This window comes from Trachurus trachurus (assembly GCF_905171665.1).
Source record: "Trachurus trachurus genome assembly, chromosome: 15".
In the NCBI taxonomy this organism is placed as follows: Eukaryota; Metazoa; Chordata; class Actinopteri; order Carangiformes; family Carangidae; genus Trachurus; species Trachurus trachurus.
In genome coordinates, this window is record NC_139906.1 from 28,009,690 (window position 1) to 28,021,711 (window position 12,022).

Sequence of the window (12,022 nt, forward strand, 5' to 3'; positions counted from 1 at the left end):
GAGGAAGTGTAAAGGATGTTTTATTTCAAGCAGGAAGCAGAGATTCATTTTTAGATGTTGGAGAGACAGAATAGAAAAACATGACTGCTGCATGTTCCATTGTAAACACTGACTCACTACATGTAGTCATTCATTCAGCTCAGTCCTGACTCTTTTCGTGGGTGGTCGGGGGCGGCGCGATACGGACTAAAAATAGAATCTCAGGTACTTTTACCACCGAACTCAATTTGCAGTTTTGATTCAATTCAGTTTTTTTCTTCCCAGCTACAATTAAAACTACAACTGACAAAGAAATAACTCAGAACAAATTTTCACTTTTATTCGATCAAACAATTTAACTCACTTTCACCTGTGAGGTTAATGTGCAAACTGTAATTTTGTCTGTAAAAGTGCACTGTGTAGTTTCAGGTGGAGTTGTTGCTTTATATATGGTCCCAATATTTCAAGCAATATTGCATTGTGACTTTGACAGTAGTATTTTTCCACCAAGTCCTTTTTCTTTCGTATGATGCAATAGGAAATGACTCGGCTGTTGTTGGCTGTATCTCGCAGTGACAGACGTTTCTCCCACTCGGTTGCTGCCTCAGATTGAGAGGTTGAGATAAATTAGGTGGCTGCTGCCTTTAGTATCAACAGCCTTTGAACAAAATTTTGCAGTGGACTGTGGTGTGGTCAAGGTTGGACGCCACAGAGCAGAACCAAACCAGACCAGTCTAAACAACTGGCAGGACTGAGCCTGTTTGGGGAGCTAAGGCTGCATTTATGTCTCACTGTAAGAGGAAAACAAGGGGGGAGGATGTGAGCTACAGGAGTCCAAGGAAGGCAGAGGTGAAGGAGAGGAGAAAATCTAGATATTCATTGTTCTTAAATATTGTCCTATAACACAAATAGTAGACAAGGTCGCGCACATCCAGTTTAAAAAGGCGCTGGCCTCAAACACAAATGTAGACAGGAAAGGCAAAAAAGGAGACCGCACACATCAGCTCCCTTATGTGCAGATTTATTAGCACATCAACAATAAACAGTAACATTTCGAGCGCACTGCTCTTCTTCAGACTAACTCACACATATCAGACGCCCCATTTTTAAACCTTCCCCTGAGGGTCACATGATAAGTCACATGGTAAAGGGAAATACATGAATCAGAACACACCTTGTGCAAAATAAAAACATAGAATATATATAAAAAAAATATCTATCAAAACCATCCATCATAATTTAAATAGATCAAAGCCCATCAGGCTGACTGGCCATCATAAAGATCTAGTAAATTAGAGGCGCCTCTTAGTATTAAGATGGCTAATTTTCAAAGTCTATACAAGGTTATCACATTTTTTACATTTTAATCATGTCTAGAGATTTAACATATTTTAGATTTAATCACATTTTAGAGTTCAATTTCCTATAACCTTGAAATGGATAAAGGACAGATCCAACCACAAACAATAGAAAGGTTAACGTTATATAGAAGAAAAACATGCATATAATCCATCAGTAGGACTCCCTCACGATATGTACCAAGAAGCAAAACATGAGAAGTAGCTACTACAACGATCATATGCAGGACATCTCAGGAACCACATATATCAAAAGAAAATAGAACATAAACAATAGAAAATAGCATATAGACCCGTCACAGTCGAATATCATATGATAAATAACATCAGGAGAATCATCTCATATATTCACAGATTTTTTTACAAAGCTCACATATATGTATATGTATGAGATAGTTTGAAGAAGAGCAGCGCGCTCGAAACGTTACTGTTTATTGTTGATGTGCTAATAAATCTGCACATGGGAGCTGAAGTGTGCGGTCTCCTTTTTTGCCTTTCCTGCCTATAACACAAATACCAATTGTTAAAGTCAATTTATTGCTAACCCTTCCATCAGAATGTGCTCAATGAATCTTTTGACAGATCACTAAAAAATATCGCATTATCTAGAGATAACGTCATAAAAAGCCGAACACACTCCTCTTATTGAACACCATGATTCTGTCACTCATCCCTCTATCTCTCTCTGTCTTTTTTTTTTACAGGGACGTGTTGCCGTTCACTCTGAAGCTTCCAGACGCTATCGCCTCAGCAACAACATCTGCAGACCTGGAGGAGATTGCTAAACTTGGACCAGGTCTGTTGAGTTGCAATTATTTATTCAATTATAGACACATTCAAGTATTCATACCCCTTGAACGTTTCCACATTTTGTCACGTTACAACCACAAACTTGAATGTGTTTTATTGGGATTTTACGTACGGTGGCCTGGAGGTGCAAACCAACATTACAAAATCTGAAACACTTCTACAAAGCTTGAGACAAATTTACATTTTAGAAAACATTTTTACATATCATAAAACAAAATTACATTAGCTACCATAACACATTTACAAGTCCTGAAACACATTTACATTTCAGAAAACAAATTAAAGGGACAACGACCGTGAAGTTCTTTGACCGGCGCAAGACAGACTCATGTTTTCATTTATCAAGAATTAAAGTCAGAGGTTCAAAGACGATCACATACCGTCGTAGTTCCGACCATAAACGGCGATTCGGCGGCGTTATTCTCATGACTCGCCACGAAACCGAAAGTAAAGAAACGCTGGTCGACCAGCATTTCCACCACCACTAATAATAACAAAATAACGATAGAGACAAAACGATATATTTATCAAAAATGGGCCCATTAACAAGTGTGGGTAACGTAGATTCATCCACATTAACGTGGGACTTTTTTATAACCAAATAGAAACTCCTCGTTGTCCCTTTAACAAGAAACAAAACACTTTTACAAACACTGAGACAAATGTACAAGTCCCAAAACAAATTTACAAATTACATCAACTGGAAAGGGAATGTACCAACTCCGGGGTTGAACCGGAAGTGATAAAACATTTTCAGATTTTTATTTGTAAAAAATACTGAACACGATCCTGTATGAATGTATCATTTTCCTTCCACTCCACAATTATGTGCTAATTTGTGTTGGTCTCTATCACATTAACACCATGCTTCATGCTGAGACAGTTCTATTCAGAAAGAAGCAACAGCATTGAATGATGACAGCACCAGATGTTGCAGTAGTGTTGAAGATTAAGTGTTGTTGGTCAGAGAGAGAGGGGGGGGGGGGGGTCTGGGGTCTGTGCTGAGGGGGACTGTGTGTGCACCCCGTTGTGTTTGCCAGCTTCAGGTCTCTGCAGACGGGACTGATCAGCGCTCTGCCCTCCTCCTCGCCTCCTACATCTGTTGTGTGTAAATCAGGCAGCGCTCCAAACATCCACTGACATACCAGTGGTTAATGCCTCACCCTGCAGGCACGAAAGCCTGTTGCAGGCCCAGATCTGTGCTGCTCGGTTGGGCATGGAGTCACGCATCAGCTGGGTGTCTCTGGAGCTCCTCCCGCTGCCGAGGGCCTCGGTGCAGAGCCAGACCACAGACCTAAAAACACTGACACCACCGGCACCTCCGGAGAGTGTGGAGTAACTCTTAGGGCCTGATTTACTAAAGGTTCGCGTGCGTAACTTGATTGCACACGCAAAGACATGTTGAAGCTGATCTACTAACCGGCCACACCGAGGATTCTATCTCCCAAATGGGCAAAATAACATGCACAATCCATTTAGCGCATTTGCCTTAATGTTAGTTAGTTAGTTAGTTAGTTTTTTATTTTCACTGTGTCATAACACTTACATACGCTTACAAGACACACCAAAAGAAATAAAGAACAATAAACAAAAAAACATCTCCACATACACTAATCCAGGATCTACAGTCATCAGAAAGCACAATCCACAATCAAACGTAAAGCGCGCCCATGCGCTTTTGGTAAGCATTCAACACATACTGAGCTAAATAAAACACTTTTTCACTACACAGCTATGCTAGTCTACAGTCATCGGACACAGAAAACAAATCAGGACAGTCCGGGGTCATTTTAAGAAAGAGCTTATGTCTACAGTCATGGTAAAAAGGACAGTAAAACAAAAAATGCATTTCATTTTCTACCTCTCTCAGGTCACAGGTGACACTTTCTATTTTCTAATGTTAATGAATATACAAATATGGGCGTTTCTGCCAGAGTAGATGTGTGATGAGATGAGTTTGAAAGGCAAGTCTTAACTGGCACAGCTTTATGCACAAATAGCTGCAGTTATTGAATTAATACCTGCCAGGGCAAAAGCTCTTATACTCTGCATTTCCTTGCGTCTGGGTCATTCTGGCGAACTTAAATAAATATCAATTCAGTTCAATTCAATTCATTCCATCGAGATCAAATTTTCATTCTGTGTTTGTGGCCATCCAGCTCTCTCTCCATGGCCAAAAACGATTACCACAAACCCTCAATTAAACGGACTGCGAGGAGTTTTGGAAAGCGAAGCGTTTTCAAACTACATTTCCCATGAGCCTCTGCGTGCACGGTGACATTCTTCGACCGGCACAAGACGGAACTACGATACCATCGTAGTTCCGACCATAAACGGCGATTCAGCTGCGTTATTCCCATGATCCGCCAGACAGTGTCTGGGAAACTGAAACTAGGAAATGCTGGGCAAGTCGACCACTAAATAATAATAACAAAATAACTATAAAGACAAAACAATATATTTATCGAAAATGGACCCATTAACAAGTGTGGGTAACATAGATTGATCCACATTAATATGAGACTCTTTTATAACCAAAAGCAAACTCCTCAGGGTCTCTTAAATACTGCTGTTTGCGCGTGTTTAGACTACCAGCTGCTTCCTGTAACTTAAACATTGGAGTTTTGTCCTTATAGCTGAGGTAAGAATGGAAATCTGAACCGGTCCATTCACTTCATTCATGCTGTATGTATGACTCAGCTCTCAGATCTCCAGAGTCTGAATACAGACAGTAATGTGATGACATCTTCCTTTAATGTGGCTCTGAATGATCTATAAATCTCTTCTGTCTCTTGTGTTCTTCAGTGTTTACCACAATAACACAGTGTGTGTGTGTGACGTCTTCTCAGTGATATTCACCTGCTGTGTGTCTCTCACTTTATTCTTACATTTTTACATTTGGGGAGGGGGGAAGCGCAGGCTAGTTTAGGAGGTGGTTCAGGAAGCGTTAAACCTGAGGTCCAGTGGCGCTGCATGTCGTTTCCTCTCTCTCTGCCTCCCGGTTTCCTCTCCCTCTCAAATGACTGGTCAATTAAAGGAACAAAAAACAAACTCAAAAAACTGAGATCCAGAGTCACATTAGTACCTAACACATGACCACAGGCTGTTACCATAGCGATGACCTGGTGTCTTGGCTCCTGGACAGATGAAGCTGGACCTGTTATTACCGTGGCCACAGAGCTGCTTTAAACCCTGACAGCTCAACGCCCTGTAATTTAAAGATATAATCCATAACTATTCCACATTAAAACATCTAAAAAGATCAAAATACAACTCAACAACATGTTGTTGAGTTGTATTTTTATCAATATTTATCAATTTATTGTTTGCATTTATTGTGTATATTGTAGCCTATTTGTAGCCTATATATGGCTCACTTGAAGCCTGCCTGTTTGATTGACAGTTGGCAGAAGTGTGATGTCACCAGGCTTTCAGCCTACATATATATACCTGTCACCTGCCATGTCATTTCTTTATAGCTGCCTGAGGAAGACCGTCCGGGTCGAAACGTTGTGTTTTTTAGTCATTAAAGATAATTGGGAGCTTTAAAGGCAGGGTTCTTACGGATCCTTAAAAAGTCTTAAAAGGCATTGAATTCATTAATCTAAAAATAAGGCCTTAACTGGCATTAAAATGTCTTAAATCAATTTTTCAAAAGTCTTAAAAATGTTAACACATGGTAAGTGGTATTTTATGATTGTAATTAGTCTCAAATCTCAAAATAATTGGTAACATTCCGACATAGAGAAGTTAGTGGCGGCCGTCAACGCTAAATTTCTCACCGCCTCCAGCTCCCGAGTCAGTGCTTTTTTTTTCTTTCCGGACTTTTTATGCATTTATTTTGAAAGGACAGCTGGAAAGAGACACAATCCAATGTTCATGTAGCAGTCACTTTACCTTGGATCACATAGGAAAGTGGGTAAAATTGTCCCTAACCCTATGTAATTGATGTGGTGTTTTTTTTTCTTTTTTCTGCATTTGTGTTTATCATGAAGTCGGTCTTAAATTTCATTTCAAGTGGCTTTTAAAAAGGCTTAAATTTAACTTGGCTTAAGCTGTAGGAACCCTGAAAGGGACATTGTGTAACTTCTCCTGTTATCTATTCACGAAAATCGATTATTTGGTTCAAAAGTATATTTTTCATTAATCAGTAATCCCCCCCATCAACAAAGTGAAGTGTTCCTTTCAGCTCTGAATTAGCCGTTCATATCATTCATATCTACATGGAGCGGGTAAGCTCGGTGCTGGCTGCCATGTGGTGTCTCCATGTTTTTACCTTCAGTGGCAGCGTGACGGTAGGAAACCACGGAAACTCAGCGGAGACACCGGAGCTGTCGGCTCAGGTGGAGGTGGCGTCTGTGAAAAGTCACCACGGTAACGCAGTGAGGAGGAATGGAGCGTTACACTGATGCTGCATTCACCTGCAGTCGGGCAGACGGCCGTCGATAACAAACCAGATGTCATTTTAGTCACAGAAGTGGAGAGAAAGCCGGTAAAACGTGGGTCAGGTAAACAATACCACATCGCCATGACAACATATTGTCACGTGTATTGTTTTGCCTCGTGCTGACGGACCACTTGTTTACATAGAGGCTTGTTTATGCCGTTACGTGCAGCAGCTGTCATCCGTCTGCCGTCTGCCCAATTTCACGTGAATGCAGCATGAAAAATACGATTGAGTTGCTTGCGATAGACAACCGCAACGCTAGATGGGAGTAATTCCTACACAATGTACCTTTAACTCAGTGTACATATATTCCCCTTTTGTTTCTCTGTTTGGATGCCCTGATCATCCAACACCTGGCCTAAGACAGTATTGGATGTGCGCACAACTGGTCTGTTTTCTGTATTTTTATCAATAAACATTCATCTAAGCCACATAGAGTACGCCCTTTTGTTGATTTGATTGTGTTTTCTGAAGTTTCAGTGCATTGAGCTCTCAGGTCCACTGTCTTTTTGATGATTTGCTCTGTATTGACAATGCAAATGGTGTTTAGGAGCAAAATGCATGAACAGAGCAATGATCAACCTCAAGCAATAAACTGAGCTCAAGTATTTGTCCATGTGGTCTCGGGACCACATGGTGCTGCCGTGCAGACAACAACAGAAAAGGGAAGTTTCCAGTCATTGAGATTATTTGTCCAACTACTGTTTCCAAGGTCAAGAATAAACTTAAACCACAACATCTGATCTTTTATCTTTTATCTTTGTTTGTTTCAAACCTTCGCTTCTCTGGAAAATGTGCAGCAGTGTGTGTAAAGGAGTGCTGCGCTCTGCACATACCTGTATGAACATGCTTTTTTCACTTTTTTGGAACAATCATCAATTCTGTAGAGGGAGAAAAAAAAAGTGTGAAATATCTGTTGAGACAAGAGATCTCAGATCAGATCAGATCTGAACACAGGGGCAGTGTAACAGTCCGAGGCAACATCAGCAGAGAGAGAGAGAGTAAACAAGAGAGGGAGGGAGGGAGACGGGAGAAACTTTGGGTCTCTGTGTCAGAGGGAGAGAAATGGAGCGGGGGGAGGGAGAGAAAGAGGGAGGGAGGGAGGAGCAGAGCCCGCCCACACATACACACACACACACACACACACACACACACACACACATTAACAAGTGAGTCACAACAGAGAGAGTCCAGTCTCGGCTTGTGCAGACGCAGCAGCGAGTGGTGTGTGCAGTTCAGTTCCATCAGAGCAGTGCAGAGACGTTAGACTGAGAGCAACAGGAGCTGTGATCACAGTGAGTACTGACTGACTCTCTGCTCTGTGTCTGTGTCTGGCACTGCTGTCCTCATGGACTATTGTCTCCACTTCTGATGCTGTGTGTTTGTGTTGCTCCGTCTGCTACAACATGGAAAACTGTTGTGTAAAAGTTGTTTAGTGCTCTTTGTGTGTAGAGGATAAGGGATAAAGGGTTAGGACCACATAAGTGCAAACTTTTCAAATATTGTTATTGTTAATTGTTCTTTTTGTAATTTATGATAATTGACTTTTTGTTGGAAATAACTTCAGATCAAATCAAGTCAAATGTGTAGTAAGTAATAATAGGAGGATCTATAGTGAATGTGAGGAGTGGACTGGAATTTAACTGGTCAAACAGTGTCGGTTTGTGTGTTCAGTGGTTTCAATAACACTGCTGATGAATAGGCCACACCATTAACCGGCAACCGTTCCCATTGGTGACTTCTCAGGAACTGTGATGAGTCAGACACCTTCATGTTACATCACTGAGTGACAACTCATCTGGACTAATCTCATTAGCTTAGTCGTGCAAACAGACAAAAGTTTGCCACAGCGTACACTGCAATTAGACTAATGATGTGGGTTTGAAAGGTTTAGTGGACAATTTAAACAATAATACAACAGCAAACAACTGTTTATAAAGTTATAGTTATAGTACCGTAATGGCATCGCGAGCAGAAAACGAAGCCGCACCCCTTCTGTGTTGTAGTTTCTCTGTTCTTTGTTCTTGAAACGAGTCTGAGAGAGCGTGCGCGTTAAAGTGTGCATGTTAGTGCATGTGAGGCGTCGCCGATAAACCTTGCATTTAATACCACACCCACAGGTGAGATGGCTCGGTGCAGGGCCGTTGTATAGGGGAGAAAGGTGATGATAATTCTAGGGGCCCAGCCTAGCCCACAAAAAACCCCAGTAGTCTAATCTTTGTATGACTGAATTATTCTGCATAAGACCCTGACTAATACTCATAGTAATGCTGCATTAGCATCAAAACAAAAATAAATTGTTTTAATAAATAAACAAGTAGGCTAAATAAAAAATCATAATACATACCTAGTCTAAGAAAAAAGTGGAAAAGTCAGGGGCCCACTTTAGTATTCTTTCAGGGGCCCAGAATTCTTAGCAACGGCCCTGCTCGGTGCTACACAACGCATTCAGATGAGTGACCTTGAGAACTTCCTCCTCTGGAGAAACCAGAGTCTCACCAAGATAATGAGATGAGACCAGAGGACAGGTGGACTGGACATGAGGACCACAGGCTTAGTTCCTGCTCTTTCACTGGACCGTTAAAACTTCCATGAAGGTTTTAGTCATATCGAGTCATCACCGTCTCTGCACCGGCTCCATCACTGTTGTTCTTGGAGCCGGTGAATTTTCTTTCCCAGTCTGACCATGGAGCTTCTGCTGCTCTGGTTTCATCCTACAAGCTGCTGAAGGGTTCAGCTGAACTGCTTTTCTTCTCCTCAATGTGTCAGTAACTGGAGGTTCATAATGGTAAATATGTTGTCATTAGTTAGTTAGTTACTACAGTAACAGGACACAGGGCAGCTTGTTTTTACCAGTATTATGAATTATTTTCTCTTTCTATCTGTGGCTTGCTCTCATGGCCTAAGGATTGTGTCTGGTTGTTTTATGGTAACTTGACTCAGTTGAGCATCTTGTGTGTTTAGTGGTAACTTCTCTGACTGAGAACATGAAGGGAGCTGTGGCTGACCAAGCATTATTATGGTGGTGGTCTGCTGCTACGTCTACAGACAGTGACGGTTGTTTCTGCAGACTTAGTTAAAAACAAGACGATGTGTGTCGCAAACTGAACCGCTCAGTCCTCAGCCTCTAACTGTTGTTCATCAGTAGTTACACAAAATGATTGGTTTCATTTTTCCATGATGTGGCAAAAATGAGCAGAATTGGTGGAAAGTCTCCTGGGCTGATGGACGACATCTGTGATCAACAGTCGCCAAAATGATGGCAATAGCTCATTCCTTTGAGTGTTGAGGAGAAGTTCACTGGATTCCCCATTAATCTAGTAACGCACTATTTATAGTATGAAACTCAATAGATACATATCATATATACAGTATATATCTGTGCAAGTTGTTAAACTTTGAGAATTTGAGGTTATTTAAGAGTACCTGCCTCATCTACAGATCATTAGGGTTGGCACCACTACTGGCCCTGGGGGATTTTATCACAAGGAAAACTAGCGTGACAATAACTAGGTCAGCCTCCACTGTGAGGTTCAGTTCAGGAAAACCAGATTTGCACAGAAAGTTCTATTGATTTATGGTTTCTCAACATGGAACACAAAGCACAACATGCATAGTATTTAAGAAACAGCTAAAAACATTTTTAAAAAAAGTAAAAAAAAAAAAAAAACAGCTCTGTGAACATTAAGGGTAGTTTTTTTTTTATATACAACAGTAGGCACTTTACTGTCTGATAAATGCACTTGAACATTTCACCACTTTTTGTTTCCTCCCACTGATGCAACCATTGTGTGATGTAATGTATTATGTCTTTTTAAAATTATTTTATTTGTGCACCATGGGACTATGGATGGAAATGAGCTCCTGAGCTAAATCTGGCTTATTTACAACAAATTATTTTTGTATGTTCATGAATATGCAGACTCCCATTACAAATACACAAATAAATTAAATGAAATGAAACGGGCATAGACACAGTTTGTGATGTTGACTTTTTTTTTCTTTTTTTTTTTTACAAAGCCATGACATGTTTTTAAAGGAATTACAGGAATTTATTAAAGGATAGCCCCTTGAGATGTAGCATGTCATTTTCAAGGGTGTCCCTAGACAGACATATACATAGACCACATGACAACAATACACTACATTATAACATATGACAATACAGACATCTTGCTCACACTCCCACACACCACCCCTACCCACATAAGTCTAACATACAGAATAGAGATATTGAATAACAAGGATAAATGATGTGAATATACTGTAAAAACAATAACGAAAATGGAGAAAGAAAGAATAAAAATTAATTAATTAGTTAATTAGAAACATGAGCAATTAGTTTTAAGATAGGTACAGTGACATCCTGAAACAATGAAAAGAGGTAATAAAATAGGTTTTTGTTGTCTTACTATCAGCACTCAGGTTCAGGGCCGTTGTATAGGGGAGAAAGGTGATGATAATTCTTGGGGCCCAGCGACCAGTAGGGCCCAAAAACATCCGAGGAATGGTCTAATCTTGGTATGACTGAATTATTCTGCATAAGACCCTGACTAATACTCATAGTAATTCTGCATTAGCATCAAAAGAAAGAAGGCTAAATAAAAAATGATAATATGTATACGTAGTCAAAGAAAAAAATTGGAAAAGTCATGGGGCAGGGGCCTACTTTAGTATTCTTTCAGGGGGCCCAGAATTCCTAGCAACGGCCCTGCTCAGGTTGTTAAAGAGAGAGAGAGAGAGAGAAAGAGAGTTGGACAGTGAAACGAGTAAAGCAGGACACTTGTTCTCTGTGCTCAGAGATTAATGTAACGTGATGTAACCGCTGGCTGTTAGCCCATTTCACAGGGTGCTGCTTGGACCACGGTTGAGATCACTCAGCCCTGTCTGACATATTGTTGTTATATCATATGTCCCTCGCTGTGTCTTCCAGGCTTCTGGGACTCCCAGCTGTTCCACAGGAGGAAGGACTCTGGCCCGGTGTCAGCAGCAGCAGCTCCTGACAGACTGCCCCCCCCTGCCCAGAGACCCGTCTCCGCAGCAACCGCCCGAGGATGTTCTCAGCTTCCAACCATCTCCCCGACCGAGCCTGAGCGCTGCCCGTCCAGCAGAGCCCTGTGCTTCATCAACCCCCTCTTCATAAAGGTCCATTTTATCCCCAACGCTACTCGCCTCCTCAACTCAACATAAGTGATGATGCACTAACACTGAACTGCTCTTAACTGTCTCTTTTTCCTTTTTTCTAACTATATGTTTTAACTGTGTTTTTAACGACATTATTAAAGGGATAGTTCACCCAAAATTGAAAATTCACTCATTATCTACTCACCCTCATGTGGACTAAGGGCTGGGAGAAGTTTCAGAGTCCTCCGTGGCTTCTCTGAGTTACAGGGGGTCTCGGCGTAGCAGTGCATGTCCATATAACGGT

The 12,022-nt window shown here is 41.0% G+C and overlaps 1 protein-coding gene across 2 annotated transcripts in view; it reads left to right on the forward strand.

The window, feature by feature from the left end:
* The window catches only part of LOC310998073 (ras and Rab interactor 2-like), a 54,711-nt gene that overhangs the window by 26,076 nt on the left and 16,613 nt on the right, over positions 1 to 12,022 (forward strand). For both annotated transcript variants that reach the window (XM_083987959.1, XM_083987958.1), the window contains exons 7-8: positions 2,042 to 2,133; positions 11,528 to 11,739. In XM_083987959.1, the coding sequence (XP_083844085.1) occupies positions 2,042 to 2,133; positions 11,528 to 11,739 (304 nt within the window). The remainder of the gene's footprint in view (positions 1 to 2,041; positions 2,134 to 11,527; positions 11,740 to 12,022) is intronic.